This window comes from Anser anser (genome assembly GCF_964211835.1).
Source record: "Anser anser genome assembly, chromosome: 1".
Taxonomy (NCBI): Eukaryota; Metazoa; Chordata; class Aves; order Anseriformes; family Anatidae; genus Anser; species Anser anser.
The window spans coordinates 82,748,995-82,767,500 of NC_139720.1; the positions used below are offsets into that span (position 1 = coordinate 82,748,995).

An 18,506-nucleotide genomic window follows, 5' to 3' on the forward strand; every position below is an offset into this window, starting at 1 on the left:
CATGACAGTCAAGAAAGTATATAAAGATACTTTGATTGCGGATACAAATTCCAAAAACACTTAAATGTAAACTACACTTACTTTTTGCCTCAGAATGGATATTCAGTATAAAGTGGATGATTTACTGCTCTATAAACCCTACAGTCATTACAGTTGTACTAGCATTTAAGTATCATGTCACTGTAAGATACTTTAACATCAATAAAAGTGTTATATACTGTTGTAAATCTCCTTTCTGTGTAGGATTCAACTATGCAGGTAGCAGCATTGTTACAATGAAATATTTGTGTAGGAAGTTATCTAATTACACTGAGAGGTTAAAAAACTGCACAACTATCATGCGAAGAGGCAGAAAATACTTGAATGCAGTAAAGTACCGGACTAAAAACATTGCAAGAGGAGCTGAATTGCCTTGATAAACTGCATTAAACTAACACGTGAGGGAACCTGTTTTCTGCTCTCAGGTTCGTGTATGGCCTGAGTTCATGCCGGTGACAGAGGGAGAGACCTGCTCACTATTAATGCGGCATCAGAGAATTATCACCAGGCTCAACAGAGCCTTTCTTGGTGCTCAGCATCAACCTATGTGCCCTCAAGAGCATCCCAGTTACTGTGATCCTCTGGTAACTCAAATCTCTTCCCTGATCCCATGCTGATACCACTCCTAAGGCACTCTCACTCCATTGCACCTCATATAATTTACCTTCTGGTTACAGGGTATTTTATTGTCCCTAGCTTCCTGGTAACTTCAGTAATCTTACAGAGGTGTCCTCTTTTCGTCTTTTGGACCATGTCACCATGTGTTTTTTTCAGCTTTATTTTTGGAGGCGTCATCTTTTCCTTTCTCCACATATGCTCACTTCCAATTACTTTTTCTCTGAGTTATCTTAGACATTCAGATGGTTTTAGCTGTTATCTTTCCCAACAGATTAAGACGCCTCTAGTTCAGATACAAGTGAATGTGAAACACTCAACTTTGGATCCATCTCCAGAAGATAAGTTATTATAGGAATGAAGTTCATTATTTTCTCTCTATCCATTTAATCGTCTGAATACTGAAACCAAGTTCACCACAGTAGGTTATCTAAAACTATTGGTACTCTGCTTCACTTGCCATTTCTCCAAAACCACTAAGATAACTGTTCAGTTTTCTTTTTCTATCTTTAGATTGAGGTTTGGATGGAAAAGCCTGACTTAAGTATTAACCTCAACACCTTGCTCTGAAAGTGAATGAAATACTCAATCATTCCAGCCTGTTTCAGAAGCCACTGTCAGCGGAAAAGATGCATCTTGTGCTTTCACGAGTTTCTTGATGAGTCCAGCTGTCAAAAGGAGTGGGATTTCACTGGAATTTTATGCCAATTACACCAAGACCAAATAAAAATGATTTGTCACGTATAAACACAACAAACAAGCTTTATTTCCACACGTCTATAATAGTTCCTATTAAAAAGTTGCATTATGACATGAATGCAAATCTTTATCAAAGTCCTCCACTTTACAAGGAGCATATCTGATTAGAGAGTAGATGTTTCTAACTTTTTAAAAATTTCATCACAGCATCAGCTCCACAAACAACTAGAATTAGACACAGTGTTCCATTTATGTTTTCACAAGTGCTGAGACAATGACATCAATATTTCTCTTTCTACTGGAAATATCTTTGATGAGATTACTCAGGTCTGCATTTGTTTGGCTTTGTTTTTACTGACAACATCTCACTGGGAGCTTATGAAACTTCCTGGGGTCAGCAAATACATTCAGGCCTTTTTCTTCCTCACAGTTGTTTTCAGCTGATGAATTTCCAGCATATAATAGGCATTCTTATTAATTCCTAAATGCATGACCTTGCACACTGAACTACTTAATTTCATCCTATTTCTTTTGCTCCAGCCCTCAAGGTGACCCACTCCTCCTGCATACTGACAATAGCTCACAAGTTTTGCGATCAGTGCATTTCATTATTGGACTCCTGCCTCTGTGCCAAGTACTTTAATGAAAATATTAAATAAAATTGTCCCAAAATTTATCCTCCGGGGCTCCACTGATAGTCTCAGAATATCATTAGGCTTTACATTTTAACGCTAATTATATTGTATTATTTACATTGTAGCAGCAAAACTAGATTCACCCCTAATGTAGCACTATGCACATATATACACAGCAAAAGACAGCCCTTGTCCAGAGGTGCCAACAACCTGAACTGGCAAGATGAATGGAGACAGGCTAGAAGTAGCATTCAAAGCTAGTGTCAAGCAAACATTGTAACATCATCCAAGGAATCCTACACAGATCTGCTGGGTCCCAGTGTGATGTTTTTGTTGCAAAGCCATCTTCTCTTAAGCATTACTCTCTTTATCAATATAAACAGGGCACATAAACCCTTTTCAAAGTTATTTCTACAGTCATAATTCCTGAAAGAACAGGTAGATTGCTTATATATCAAAGATTGATTTCATATAATATAGTAAAAATTCTTAAGTGAATACAACACAAAGAGATCTACACTACCTACCAGAGGAAACCAGCTATACCTTTGACACTCTTCACTTGGCCATGCACTGCACTGCAGTACACAAGAAGGGGAGCTGTGCACACTGCTCTGAAGTGCAGGGGCCAAGCTAAGACCACTGGACTTTCTCTACAGCTAGTGCGAAAAGAGAGGCTTTTCCCAAGGGTAGCTGAGAAGGGCCAAGCTCTGGTGCCCCAGCTTGCCACTGTGCCAAGCCAGGTAACCAAGCAGCACAGACGCCTAAAGCTGGGCATGTGAACATAGCTCTGCTTCACGCCAATACGTGGGGGACTGACGGTAGTCAACACTTCATTGCTAGTTTTGTTGCTACTGCTGCAGATATTTTTTTTGGCCTCAAAGTCCTGGATTCTCAGATGACCCAGGCATTATTTTCTGTTTTATTTATCCTGTAACTGAACTCAAAATAACCCTTCAGACCTTCCTTTTAAATAAAGGAAAATATATCTTTGTTTCCACCATATCAGTTTTCCTTTGATGCTTTCTATAAATCAATGGCAATATTTGAATTAATTTCTTTAAAACTTGACGAATTTATTAAATCATTTACTTTGCTATGAACTTTGTCAATATATCACTAATAGTAATAAAATATTCCCATTCTTACCTAGACTAACATCGTCCACAGTTTGCCCTCAATGAGAAGCATAAGGGAATTGGAATCGGTATATATGTGGTTTCCTGGCATTTGGAATCTGCATTTCCATACTGTGGGCATGTTGTCAAAATGTAGTGACAGTGTGCATGCATCCAAGAAAGCAAGCCTACAAGCAGTAGGCGAAGAACATCAAAAAAATGAGACCACATAAAATCTATTTTTTTTTTCCTTTTCTTGTAGTATAGATTTATTACACATCAGTGATCTGGTTAACTAACTAAATAAAAGCTCTCCAAAAGCTATTGAGAAACCATCTTGACTATGAACATAAAGCAAAGCTGACAGAAGTGTTCAACTACTTATGGCTTATACAGAAACGTTCAAATTCAGAGTGCTTGACAGACATTAAATTAATCCCACTGTATCTTAATTCTAATTGTCACAGGGTTTCGGACTGCTCTGAGGCATATCTGCTGCAAAAGTTAAGTGTCTGTAGCACCTTTCTACTGCAGGAAATACAGTTACGCTCTGGTTTGTTATTTTAGTGAGAAGATTCTTTCACAGCTGTTTTGCTACAGGTTAAAATGAGACTCAATCATCCTGGTTTGTATCTTGTTGCACAGTGTTATTAAGTTCTCAGTCAAGTAAAAATGGATGTCATTGAAATTTCTCATTTGAAAGTTTTATGATGATTATCGCGATATTCAAAAATTACAATTTCCACAAGAAATATTACCTTTAATTTGTTTTCCTAACACTTTCATATGCAGTAAAGTAGGAACACAACAGTGTTTACTTGTTCTTTCAGGGAAAAAAAGAAAATTTAAACCACATTTTCAACACTCCCTCCCCCACCTTTTCAACTTTGCACTTTTGTTCCAGGACATGCAGCATTTCTGACCAACTCCTTTCCAAGCAGTTGTGCACTCAGTCACAGCTCATCACAGATCAGAGGACCTGGTGGACCAAATGTTTGGTGGTTTGACACCCTGATTTCTTTTGTGGTCTAAGACTAATATTCTGCAACCAACAACTTCTTCAGCCACCCCACCTTACATCCAGCATCATGTTACTTCCCTGCCTAAACACATAAGCAGGATAGAGCACTAGTAGCATGGGTTCAGGATTTACTGCCTTCCTCTACTATAACCAGCCAAAGCGAGATCTCAAGGATTAGGTTCCCAATGAAGCTGTAGTTTTGCTATTATAATACAGTGCATGGCTTTAATGGACAAATTAAAAATTCTGTCTGAAGAGAAACATTTGCAAAATATTCATCGAACAAGGCATGGAGATTCTCACCAAACAGAAAGAGTTTTGGCAACCTAGACAGTCAATCTTCATCCTGTATGTTCTTTTTCTTTTTGTAGGAAAAAGGGTAAGATACAAGTGAAAAGAATGTCATAATGCAAACACAGAAGGGAAGAAAATCTTAGGCTGGTGGGCAAATTTATGTGTGCCCACCCTCGCCCGCCCCCATATTTTTTTTTTTTTTTTTAGATATGGTACACATAACACTTGTGATAGTTCTGATGGAAGTCCTGAGGCATTCAACTTACACAAGCTGAGATGTAATAATATTTATGTCTATCTCAGATGGATTCCATGCTAGAAGTTAGTTCAAGGAACAGAAGAGACATTACACATATATGGAGCCATTTGGCATTCATATTGTTTGCGTCTGCTTATATTGATTGTTTCCTACATGACTGGACTCCATTATCACCTTTCATTGTTGCATTATCTGTACAATTCTTTCAGGTTCTGACCAATACCCAAGATATGGTTAAAGACTTCAGCCTCATGATGGCTTTTGAATTTTAAGTTGTCTAGACCATAAAATACTGCCACCTTTTTAATATCTGTCAATAAGAGCTACGGAAAATAATACTTTGTTTTAATTTTCATTTGTATTAGAAAGGTGAATGATCAGTGGGCTACAGGCCTGGCTTGCTTTTGAGATGACTGTGACATGACCTAGTTCTGAGCTCCACATTTTTCAGGCATTTAGTAGGTATGAGAATCTCTGCTTTGCTCTGTACTCAGCTCAGTAGACTAATTTCTTTTGCAAACATCTGGTTCAGGAATATAACGAAATCTTCAATTCCGTGACAATTAACGTATCAGATATAAAGGAACTTGGCCATTATTTTCATGCTATACAATTGCTTTAGGAATACCCTGTTAGTTACAATTTGTTGAAAGATTTTTTTGTTTTGCTTTTGTCCTTCTATTCATCAGAGCCTGTAAGGGCTTCTTTGCTGTTATCTCTTGCTGCTGACTTTGAACCACGCCTGTGCTTTAATACTGGTGGGAAGCCACAGAATAAAAGTCAATACTAAGTAGTTTTATTCTGTATTTCTTGATCTTGCTCTTGCTAATAATATCTTAAGCCTGAAAAAAAACACTCAATAAACACATTTTTTATCATCATGGCTTTGATTGTCATGCTCAAAAAAAAAAAAATAAATCTGAAAAGCAATTGGCTCCACTTTATGCCAGATACAGACACTAGAAACGAGTAGGTCCCATCTTCATCATCTCATGTGACAAAATGCTGAATGCCGCGGTGAATTAAAACTCCACTTTCCTCCCTCTGGCAGCTGAAAATGAGCCCATTTAGTGTATATTTAGCAAGGAGACAAAAAAAACAACAAGCATGCAGCAAGGATTTCACTCTTTTTCCAGTGTTCATTGCACTGCGATGCCTATTGTTTACCAGCGTATAAGGAGGCAATTCACTTCCAAGTCGCTCCGATTCAACAGGATTTTTGTCATTAACTTCAAGTATGCTTGGATTCCTCAGCTCCCTGAGTACCCTTCTCTTTGTCCCTTGATTCTCCCTCTCCAGTCTGCCTTCCCGCTTTATGGTTTTCACAGAGACTGGATTCCAGTTTCACCAATTCTTTTTCCTCTTTCTGAATAGAATGGAGTATTTTTCCCACTTTCAGTATGGACATAAAATGTAAAGGCATCCTTACTGGTACGGTGTATCAAATCTTTGTTTCTGAGATCCATGATTTAGCGTATTAAGAAGGTTAGAAACATATAGCTTAAGAAATGGTGTTCCTAATCTTCAAATGTTTTACTGTCACAGACAGCTAATAGTGCACTGGCTTTTGTGAGGAATATACTTACAGGTAATGGAAAAAACATCAGATACAAGAAAAAAAAAAAGAAAGGAAAATTAAACCTGCATTTTCTGAAATTTTCAGTCAGTTCATTACAAAATGACATTGAAGGATTTGTTCAGCAAGGATGACATCCATGGCAACACCAGAGTTACTCTTGTAGGTTTTATCTGTATACTTCAAACATCTATAAACATGTTTGCCGTTTCAATGTTTGGAACCCTCTTAGTTCCTGACCTTAGCCTCAGAAAATACGAAACTGTATACACACGTAAATCTGCATTTGCAGATAGCAGTATCTTCATGTGCACATATTAAACAAATTATGCTTCTCTTATACGTAAGCAGTAGGATTTTCATTTGCAGAGAATTTCCAACTCTAACTCTTTAATATAAGCAAAAGTAATGTATAAAAACACTTTATCCACTTATAACAATCTATTTTGATTAATTTGAAAGTTTCACTTAAGCAATATAGCAATTTTAATTTTTAATAGGTGGCTCTGTTGCTGACAGTAAGACAATCTGTTAGGAGCTGTGCATACAGAGGTGGAGATGGGATTTTGAGAAAAACATTGCAGAACAGATGTTATTTTAGGCAGATCGTACATTTTCCCCATTGAAGACCTTTCTTTGTTTATTCAAGAAAGTTAATTGAATACAGAATACTAAAGTAGAAGATGGCAAATGTAACATTTTGTGTAATACGTCTACATTAACTTAAGCAATAAATTAACTAAGTTGGTATTTTAACAAATTATTGCTTCTGGAACTTAGGAAGTAAGGTGGTAGACAGTTCAAATGTATTTTCAAGTGAATTACATTGTTTAGGTTTCATGTTCAGTTACAACTAACCTACTCCTATGCAATTTTTGCAAATACAGATTCCAACATTGTATATTTGCATTACCCTAGTATAATAATAAATAAAAACAAAAACAAAAAACCCCTTTGTCATTTATACTTAAAAATAAGTACTATTTGGAAAACAAACTGAAATGTAATGGCAAAGAATGTGCAAGGCACTTTCTAAAATTTTATAATTCTGATAATTCTGATTTTTAGACATCTTTCAGAGTATCTTAGCAGAAATAGAATTTTGAGTAAAATCAAATTTTATATTACTTATAGGATTTCACAGAACACACTATAAGAGAAATCACACTTCTACATCCATTATATTAATTCAGCACAAATACTAAGGACTTTTCTATTTGCTTTCTCTAGGCATTAGTCTGGAGACAGAGCATAATTCAAAACTCTGAAAACTACTTTCTTCTGTTCTGTTGGATTGCCAATCACTGAATAATTTTTTACGTAAAATAGCAAAGTGAAGATGACATAGTTTTACTACACCTGAACACTGAAGACCCAGTCAAGAGTATACTAACAAGAGCTACAATTTTAAGACCAAGCGGTTGCATATTTTATCTTCATTACAACGTTTAGGGTAAGACCATATCGTACTTAGGACCCAACGTAGGTAACACAACTTTGTGACAAATCTATGACACTCTGTCTCAAGATACGGCTAACACCAGCTGAGTGAAAACACCAAACAATCCAAATAATTTCTTATGGAACACCATAAAACTGATTTATACTAACTCTCTCTGAAAAAATAAATAATTGGGTAAGATTTCCCACTAACCATTATTTGAGATCAGAACTTTACCTGGAGCCCGACTTCCAGTGAAGGTACACAGACTGATTGACATTGGCTAAGGATCTGATGTGTGGTTTCCAGCATTTCACCATGTCAGTAAAGAACAAAGGGATTTCCAGTTACATCAGGCATGCAACAGCACTGTTTCTGAAAAGATATACCTTAGAGGTATACGTTCACACACTACAGCTGCAACTAGGTCCCAGTTTTGTGATGCACCGCTGTGCCCTAGGAAGCGGCTTTTGTGCCAAGTCGCTGACATCTTTAGACCTTCCTTAACTGTTACATTGGTCCCTACACCTTACTATGTCAATGGCTTGAGCCCACACCATCAGGCTGTTCCCAGTGTAGGAGAGACAATCAGCTGCTGAAGCGGCCTGTGGTCATCAAATCAACCTCTCCTGCCTCCTTTATAGGAAAGGTGCAGGCCAGTTGGCTGTCTCCTGTCTGTCTACAGGCTCTTGTCTGGATTACACTGGTAGTTGTAATGCATGGTGATCTGAACTCAGGCATGAAAACTGAAGACACCTCCAAAAATACACAACCCTTAAGCAAAACTGAAAGGTAATATTTAACTTATTCTACTACCTTAATACCTGCATTGAAGCAACAATTAGCAAAGAAATGATATTTAAACTTAGGCCAGATTAAACTGTTAAGGCTCTAGCAACCTTCTGTGGCAAGATACTTGGTGCTGTAGTACCCAGTAGCATCTGTAGATCTGGCTCCAGACTGTTTTAAGCTCTTGCGAAAGAAGAAATATGGCAGTCAAAAAGAGAAGGAGCAAATGGCCACAGCAGAGGAGGACAGCAGGCGCTCAAGAAAATTTGTATTTGTGCTGACCCCAACAAACATATGATTCATAATATTTGTTCTCTTTACATACTTGGATCTTATTTCATTTGTAACAAATGTATCTCACCCCTGAGGTGAATGCTTTTGTTGGTACAGATTTTCTTCATCAGCTCCTGGAAATTGGCAGGCTAAGAGATGTTTTAGTTATCACAGTTCATAAAGCACCCAGGAATCAGATTTTGAAGGTAATCAATCATAATTATGCAAAATCTTACGCTGTATCCAGCTCTCTCATTTTGCTTATGCTACTACTTCTCAATGATTTCAGTGGAATAGATTCTGATTCATGTTAATAGAAAAAAAGGTCAGAAGTGGCCTTAAAATTAAGTTTCAGGGAACACAAGAAACTACGCAAGAAAGATATTGTATTTGAGAACATTTTTAATAAATAATGTGACAAAAATTACTTTTCTGATTATTGGATCCTCAGTATGCAAAATTATGGCTAAAATATGAGGTTTCTTACATGAACATAATGAAAACATTAATCACGTGGATTGTTCCTTTAGTACTGCACATCCTTTCTATGTAACCTTTCTTTAAAAATTAGCTAAATGAAAAATTTCAGTCCTTGGTAAACACCAAAACACTTTTTTTTTTTTCCATTGGGGCTAGTCCTGATAGCTGTCAATAAACAAACACACATTTTTCCATTAGCACCAATGACAAAGAAATTTTATAATTACAAAAAAGATCATAAAATCTACAGACAGAGGACATCATTTGGCAAATTCAATGCAACTAATGCCTCTATTTCAGCTTTAATGATAATCCAATGTTGAGAGGCCACAACAAAATTGAGAATTTTTCTGTAAGTCCAGGAAAAGTGAGAAGTGTTCTGATTATGGCCCACATTTAGGTTTGTTACTTTACCGTCTGTCGTCATTCAAATATTCCCAATACAAACATAGAGCATTAACAAAAAGATGAAAAATATCCCAAACAATTGCTTAACATTTTCAATAAGACAAAAAAAAAAGGTTAATAGTTACAATGGTTTACAAACAAAGTTTAGTGATTGTGCTTTTAAAACCAAAAAAAAAAAAAGATAAGCAGTGCATTACAAACAAACATACAAACAACCGAACAAAAAAAAAAAACATAATCGCCAAGATCAAACAGAACTTGTTTAAGTGGCACTTCTTCTTTAAGATGAATTGACACAAGTAGAGGTCTGAGATTTGGGCCAGTAACAGTTAATGACATTATCCAATCTTTATTAAAAATGTCCACTGATTTTCTTGCTTATTTTCATAAGTATTGTTGAGGCTGAGAATTAGAAAAAGTTTCAGATAAACTTGCTCATGCCATAATTAGACAAACAGCATTCACATTGGCTTACCTCCTGCCCATTTCAATGGACATTTTTAATAAGAATGTACTTAATAATGAAAATGGAAAGACAAATTAAAGTACCACAGGGGCTTTAAAATGAGTACGTATTTACAATAAGAGCCACCTCATCCCAAATTGATTTCACTTGTATTTGTAAAACTGTATCTGCTGCAAAAAGTTAGCAGTAGACTGGCAAAAAACAAGATACATAGTCTTTACTGAAATTGCAGGATGCCATTTGCGCTAACTGCAGACTACAGTAAAATCCCTAGAATAAAAGAATGCTCTGCATGATGGTATCTTTGTGGAACTTTTTAACCAATGCTGTATTACTTGTAATACTATTGATTGGCTCACTGGTGTACCAGCAGTGTACTAAGCACTGACTCTCAGGGGAGAGATCCAGGGATCCCAGGCTTCTGCTCAAATCCCGAAGAAGCAGCTGGCCTAAGTACCATGAAGAGCAGCTTACCTGCCTTCTTAGGCAGCAAAGGTGATGCACTTAGCATTAGGGAATAGGCAACAGCCATTCCTAATAAGGAGGGTTTACAAAGAAAGAGTAAAATAAAAACTAGCATTCTGATGGCATGAAGAAAAATGAAAAATTGTACACACTGATTGCACTGAACATTATTTCTGGCATCAAACATCATCAGACTTGAGGCATCTTAAGTGAATTTTTTTTTTCTGATTAGATTTTAAAAGCCTGTTACAGTACATATTGTTGTCTTCAGCTTTCTGTTTCCTGTATTAAAAAAAAAAAAGGAAAAAAGAAACCAATGACTATAGGTTAGATTCTATTATTTAAAGTTTTTTTCACATGTTTATTAGAGATTTACCTTTAAACGATAATTACTATTCCTAATTATGTGCATCATTATGACTGCGTGTTGCACACCCCTTCTACAATCAGGATTTAAATTGAATGAATATCATGAAGCAGAAAAAAAATTAGTATCTTATAAAACCTAGAACTAGAAACTTTCAAAAAATGTGAAAGGCAATGTCAAGGCATTCACAGATGTTTTATTTTCACTATTGGAAGGATCTGTATAATGTAAAATGCATTCTTGGCATCTAAGAACAGAAAATAGTCTTATTTTATTTATGGTCAATAGTACAATTGCATTTACCTCCATCTCGTCGTCGTCTTCTTCTCCTTGTTCATATGCTCCCAGTACTTGCATTTCTGCAACATTCCTTCGGGCTATATTTGCTTGATCTGCCCTCTGTCTACCTCCTGATCCTCTTGAAGACATAGAGCTGGAGGAGCTAGGATCTCTAGGATTATTTGATGTTGGAAATGTTGGTCTAGAATATGGCAGGATGTCCTCTGTATAATAAAATATATGTTTACAAACTCAGAGATACTGTGATCCTAAGATTTCAGCATACAGTTGATTTATTTTACTTTTTATGATCCTCAGTAGGTTTAAAGTGATGCCTGACAGGAATATGAAATACACTGTTTCCATAATAGCATTATAGAAGCTTTCTTGAGGAAATTTATAATATTCACATGGTAACATTCACCACAGAAAAACCAATTCAAGATTAATGCCCACTCCATTTCAATTTATGATACCTGGTCTGTGCTCTATAAGAAAATGAAGAAGAAAAAAAAACTTGCATTATCTTTTCAACATGACCGAGTAAGAGAAATGACAATACATACATGATATTCACTAGAACAAGGACTTCACTGCATCTGAATATTACAGCCTATATTTCTCAAGCTGGATTTGAAACAAAATTAGCAGGATGGATCTCAGTGCCATCCTCAAATGCAACCTTCTAATACCTTTTCTCTACAGTAATTCACTGTAATCAATAACAATCTCTCACTAGTGTACCCTTTTAATGAATTTACTACCCAGTCAAACCAATACTGACCCTGCACACTTTCTGGAAGAAAGGACCAGGTGTTTGTATGAATTTCTGCTGAAAGTCTTAGTGATCACTTGGCAAATTCCAATAATCATGTTCCATTCCCTAGTAATCTTAACAACTTCCATAAAAAAAGATTACATTGATCAGGTCTGATAAATATAATGCCACGTCAGTTACTGTTTATATCTAATGTGTCACTACTGTGGCATTCTTATTTTTAAACATGATGAGGTATAATTCTGGAACTTTTCTCCTTTACAGATATTAGATGAAAACAGGCCAGGTGCCAATTCTTTGGTAGAAATATTTGCCTTGCACATCAGCTATCTGACTTCACCCAGTTCCCTTTTAAATTAGACTGTAGTTAGATATAACTAGATTCTTAATCCATGCTAGGATTCAGAATTCAGGGTGAGGACATTGTTCCTTATGACTCATAAGGAATATTTCTTTTTGGGCTTCTTTGGTGTTACCTTCAATATACAATGGATGTATATGGAGTGTAAGGTAGAAAATTATGTTTTTCATATGGTTGCATTTTATGTGATCTGTATTAGTACTGTATATTGAGAGATAAATGTTTACAATTCTGCAGATCTAATTTTATTCACATTGGTAGTGTGTGAGACCTAGGAAGAATTAGCCTCTTCCCTATGATCAACACACAGTACTTCATTAAATCCAAAACATGCAAAATAACCTTGAAGAAGATGAGTTTTTGCTGGTGTGCCTTCTCGTTTTGGTGTTTTATTTCCTCGCAGTTTTCCATCACTTTGCTGTTCCTGTGATTCTCTCCGCTCTCCTGAATTTGTCCGCACATCTGAATGCTGTCTCCCATCCACCCCGTCCCTCCCCTTGTAGCTTGCTCCTTTCCTTTCTGCAGATCTGTCTGTCCTCGGTTCTACAGAAGCCAGTTTTGGCAACATGACAGGCCGCACCTCCAGCTGTGATTTGGACTGAGCAGTTGGTGATTTTATAGCTGGAGGTGGCACAGGAGGGGGTGGCAAGTCTACAAAGTTAGAAAAAGAATAATAATTAAAGTGACATCACACATTAGTAAAATTAGAAATAATATTTAACTTCTGCTGAAGAAACAGATGCTCTATTTATTTTTAGCCCTCCCTCTGCCCTTCTCTCTCCACCCCAAGAAATATTATGTTACTGTTACAACTGCTGACAGGTATTTTTCCAGACCCCAAGCTTTAATAATGCAAAATAAAGACCTCTCAATGCCTTTTTGAATTACAGTATTTGCTTAAAAATCATTACAAAAAAAGCTGTAATAATCTTTAGGCACTTAAGTATCAGCACGTCAGTTATTATCTTTGCTGGTATTTACCATTTTGCTAAATCCAACCAACAACACACCAGTTTTCACTACAGTTATTCAAGATCTTCAGTGTACTGAGGGTTAAAACAAGTTGTCTGGGGATTAAGAGTGTACAGACATGCTGCTGATATACGTAGGGATAAACTGTATTAATTATTGCATTCATCTATTGCTTTTGTCTATTTTCAAGATGATAGATTAATTTAAAATATATGTTTGTGATATCTGAGTGTACGTCATGAGTAAAAAAACAATCAAAGAAGTAACAAGTTCTCAGCAAGAATAGAAGAAAGTAAGGATACAAGAACTCTTCAATTTGCCCCTTAAATTAGTACAGTACACATTTCACTTAGTTACATTTTTCTATTCCTGTAGTAAGACTTAAAACTAGAATGTGTAAACTGTTCATCTGGATATAATAGTGCTCTGTGGAATACAAAATGTGAAGAAAAAAGATGTAAAAGTCAAACAGGGAAGCAACAATATAAAAGTCGTTCACAACAAAGCTATAGGAACAAATTACATGCATTTAAGAGAAAAAAAGGTTAAAAATAGGGAGATGGGAAAGATGTTTCTGAGGTTAATACTCTCAAATGAGGCTGCTAAGAAAAATGAACAACTCTGTTAATTAAAAATTATTACTTCAGCATTTTGTAATAGCAAGCATTCATTCTTTCCACTTCCACAAAAACCTTGGAGCAGCTGTGGTTTTTAAACAGCATCACTACATATAAGCTAATTCACAGTCTATTCAAGAGAGCATCTCAACTGAAACCTAACTAAATTGGCCCAAGAATAATTGCAGTACTCCTGCATAAGAAAAAAAAATAAAATAAAAAGGAATCTAACATATTTGTATAAACTGGGATATGGCAGACGGCAGAAATTTCCAAGAGGTTTTCCAGGGACACAGCACAAATGACTTGATCTAGCCACGCTGAAAGATGTAGCAATGCAGAACTCAATACTGTATGCAACATTAGTAGGCACCATCCTCACATTAAACTGGTGATATTAATTGGAATTGCCCTTGACCTGTTTTAAGTAAGACTGGTAATTTTATCAGCTGTCAACTGGACTGGGATGGTGAGGAAGAAAGATGTCATGGAGTACATTCCCTAAGTTTGGGCATACTTCTGGTAAATGAGATCTGTAATATCATTCTTGTTGCATTAACTCCACTGTCTTGGTAAAACCAAACCACCGAACAAAAAAAAAACCTCTGCTTGTTTTAATATTTGACTTGAATAAGGGGCCAAATCCATTTTACAAGAATCTTAGAATCATAGAATCATAAAGGTTGGAAAAGACCTCCAAGATCATCTGGTCCAACCATCACCCTACCACCAATATCACCTACTAAACCATGTCCCTAAGTGCCAGGTCCAACCTTTCCTTGAACACCCCCAGGGACGGTGACACCACCACCTCCTGGGCAACCCATTCCAATGCCTGACTACTCTTTCTGAGAATAAATGTCTCCTAATTTCCAACCTAAACCTCCCCTGGCGCAACTTGAGGCCATTCCCTCTAGTCCTATCACTAGTTATCTGCAAGAAGAGGCTGAACCGAGCTCCTCACACCTTCCTTTCAGGTAGTTGTAGAGCGCAATGAGACTCCAGACTAAACAACCCCAGTTCCCTCAGCTGCTCCTCACAGGACTTGTGTTCCAGGCCCTTCACCAGGTTTGTATCCCTTCTCTGGACATGCTCCAGGGCCTTGATGTCCTTCTTGTACAGAGAGGCCCAAAGCTGAACACCGTACTCGAGGTGTGGTGTCACCAGAGCAGAGTACAGGGGGACGATCACCTCCCTGGCCCTGCTGGCTACACTATTCCTGATACAAGCTGTTAGCCTTCACTGGCCATCTCCTTTCCTTCTGTTCCTTTTACCTATGTAAAAGTTGGACAACTACCTATATATTCTTTGCAAATTCCACAGGGTAGCTTGTTTATCAAACGTAGGCTGTTTGCGGAACATCAGTTTTAAAGAACAGCTAAAGGTAAATGTTTGAATACTGACACATACTTTGAAGAATCTACTTAACACTCAACATTTGCAGAGGGTATAAAGAAAAAGCACTGTCATTTCCAAAACTTGAAAAGACATAACATAAATTAGTTGGGAGCCTGCATATACTAAGTGGATGAATCAAAATAATTTTATTTAAGTAGCGGAAATTATTAAGACTACAAAGTAAGAACAAAGGCAGATCTGTGGGCAATGGATTGGATTTATTCATCTGAGGAAACTGTAAATATAAAATGGAGAGGCAACTTCTCATTCAGTAAAACATGAACAACAGATTTTGGCAAAAAAAAAAGGTATAGAATCAGTTAAGATGCATTCCTTTGTCATCCACAAGTCTTTAAATGTTGTCTATGGCGATGACCTCAGTCTAATACACAACTTTAGCAATGAAACTCTGTAACTCCAGACATCAGGGTAGCACTCAGACCTCCTCCATTATGCATCTAAAAGTGCCTTGTGAGCTCTAGCCACAGAAGAGCAAACCAAAACATCCTCACTGCACTGCCCAGCCCAGCAGATGCCGATATTCACTATGTGCCTCCAAGTTCGGACATTTGGATCAAAAGCCTCCATAGCCACGTGAGCTTAAGCATCAATACATACTCCAAAAAATGTTGGTCTTAAGAACTATACATACCGATACAATTCAACATCTAGGATTGTGGGAACCCTGTCCAGGACCTCAGTATAGGGCGTGATACATTCTATGAGAGCCCTGTGCGCCAGACCGTATCAGGTCCAACACAAAGCATATCAAGCACAGTAATTGTTCTTCAAAAACAAAGCTGGAGATGGTGATGACCATCTTTTAGCAATTATAGAACTTGCTCAAGATTTCTTAAAAAAGAGTAATGACAAACGCTGACTTAGCCCGAGGAGGTTCAAACTATGTTTTCCTTTCTCAGCAAAACATCCTCCTTATAACATGTCTTCTCTCAGAAAAGGACACACTCCACACAGGTGGAGGAAGATATTCAAATTCTGAATCTGTAACTCAGAACTGTAGGGTTCTGGAATGACAGAAGTTCATGCAACATCTTGTATCTTACAATCCCCATCGGCTGTCTTTATTAGTTATTGGAGCACTGAATTGCCTTTCTGTTGAGCCTACTGATACAAAGGGAGTTTAGGTACTTAACATCAGCTTTTTCAGTCACTTTTGGAGCTAGTCTCCAACAGCTCTGGCATGTCAATGCACTGGCTGAGTACCAAAGGCAAGGAACCAGCATCTTTCCTGTAGCCTATAAAATATAACCTGGAAATACTGTATTCAAGAATCTTATCCAGCTACACAGGACAGTGAACAAAGTGGTGTTAAGTCTTGACTGTAGAAAGGAAAGATGCATTGATATAAAAAGTTTCATAAAATAGCAGTAGCTCTATGGTACAGTAATAACTACAGAAAAGTGATATTCTCTTTTGAGAACATTTTTGCAACCTGCAGGGAAACTATAAAAATCTTCATTATAACAGAGTACTCCTTACTGAGAAGGATTCTGAGGAAAAAAAAAATCTGAGGTCAACACTATTACACCTCTGTGGAATTTATTTTATCAGCTCAGATCACAGAGAAAATCCAGATTCAATCTGCCTCCTCTAGTACAAACTGGCACATTTCTTATTGAAAGAAAAATGGAAGCTTCCATTGTAAGGAATAAAAAATAAATCACAGAGCAACGTCAAACCAATATAAAGAACTCAGAAGTATTTGGTAAAGGTCAGCCATGCTCACATGTTTCATTCATGTCTCTTTATTATTGTTGTATTGCTTCCCACCTGGAAAACAAAAAACAAAAAACAAACAAACAAAAAAACAACCCACAAATAAAACCAAACCAAAAATTAATGGATGCCATTTTATAGCATGCATGCTCTACAGGGGAAACCCTCCATATATGTCTTTTGAAATGACTGATGACTATTTTCAAGAAGATTCTAAATGAGAACAGACACAGAAATCATGGGAGAAGCAAAACATCACTGGGAAAAAATAACCTACTAAGCTAGTTTTGCACTGAAGTGGAGAAACTACAAATAAGCACAAAAAGATGAATTGTAAGTAATGACAAATGAAGGAAGCAGGCCTTATTAGACTTTTTTTTTTTTTTTTAAGTGCCATCAAACTGTAGATTCCTACAGTCATATTCTGAAGAAAACAGCAGTGTTATATAGATTTGATGTAATACTTGAGAAGATAGAGTACTGCATAATTATGCAGGCATGCAAAACTCAAGATTTTTCTTGACTTAGTGAAGCTCTCAGGTAATTTAAGATTCTTAGATATGTAATAACTTCAGCCAATATTATTCATTTACTGAAGTTATTTTCATGCTCCCTCTTTCAAGAAACATGGCCCAAACTATACTCAATAACTGGGTGAATAAATAGACACAGCAAAACCCAATATGACGTACAAAAGTAGTAGGCTGATATTATTATTATTATTTTTATTGCCTGTATGTATATTTACATGACGTTTTTATCAAACCAATTTTCAGTCCACAAAACCTCCCTCAGTAACATAATCAACATCTGCAAACATCTGAATCAGAAGGACTACTAAGAGACCAGATATACAAAAAAAAAAAATTACTATTCCATAAGAAGCTTGTTCTTCATAGAGATAAGAAATGCCTTCCTACTTATTTTTTACCCTGCTGAAATTTGTGTGGAGTAGATTTTTTTGTACTGCACAGGCAGAGGAAGGCATTGGTACATATGATGTTGGCATGCATAGTGGCTTACATTTCAAAGTGGAAATTCAGGTAAACATCTGGCAAACATTAAATTGCCTTTTTTAAGAAATTCAGCTGCCCTAATGTCATGTCATTGATAGCACAAATACCTCAGTTGCAGACTTGAACAGTTAATTGTGAAAACTTTAGTATTTTTCCTTTGACACCGAGAGACTTAAAAGAGAATCAGGACTTCAAATCTCATGTGAACAGTGTCAATGGTGTAATGTCTATTGAAAGATCTACTGAATCTAAGCAACAACAAAGGACTTTTATCCTTTTATTTTTTTAATTTGCATTTATCTACAATTCTGAGGATTGTAATTACTGATGAATAAATTCAAGACAGTTCATAAGAGATTATCAAATACATTATTTTTAAAAAAGACAAAAAATATTCTTTTAA

At 36.5% G+C, this 18,506-nt stretch overlaps 1 protein-coding gene across 4 annotated transcripts in view; it reads right to left on the reverse strand.

Moving 5' to 3' along the window:
- Positions 1–9,141: 9,141 nt before the first annotated feature.
- The window catches only part of ROBO1 (roundabout guidance receptor 1), a 697,351-nt gene continuing 687,986 nt past the window's right edge, over positions 9,142–18,506 (reverse strand). For all 4 annotated transcript variants that reach the window (XM_083820574.1, XM_083820573.1, XM_083820576.1 and 1 more), the window contains 3 exons: positions 12,706–13,014; positions 11,249–11,448; positions 9,142–10,860 (listed from right to left, as the gene is read on the reverse strand). In XM_083820574.1, coding sequence (XP_083676700.1) covers positions 10,846–10,860; positions 11,249–11,448; positions 12,706–13,014 — 524 coding nt within the window. In that variant the 3' untranslated portion in view covers positions 9,142–10,845. The remainder of the gene's footprint in view (positions 10,861–11,248; positions 11,449–12,705; positions 13,015–18,506) is intronic.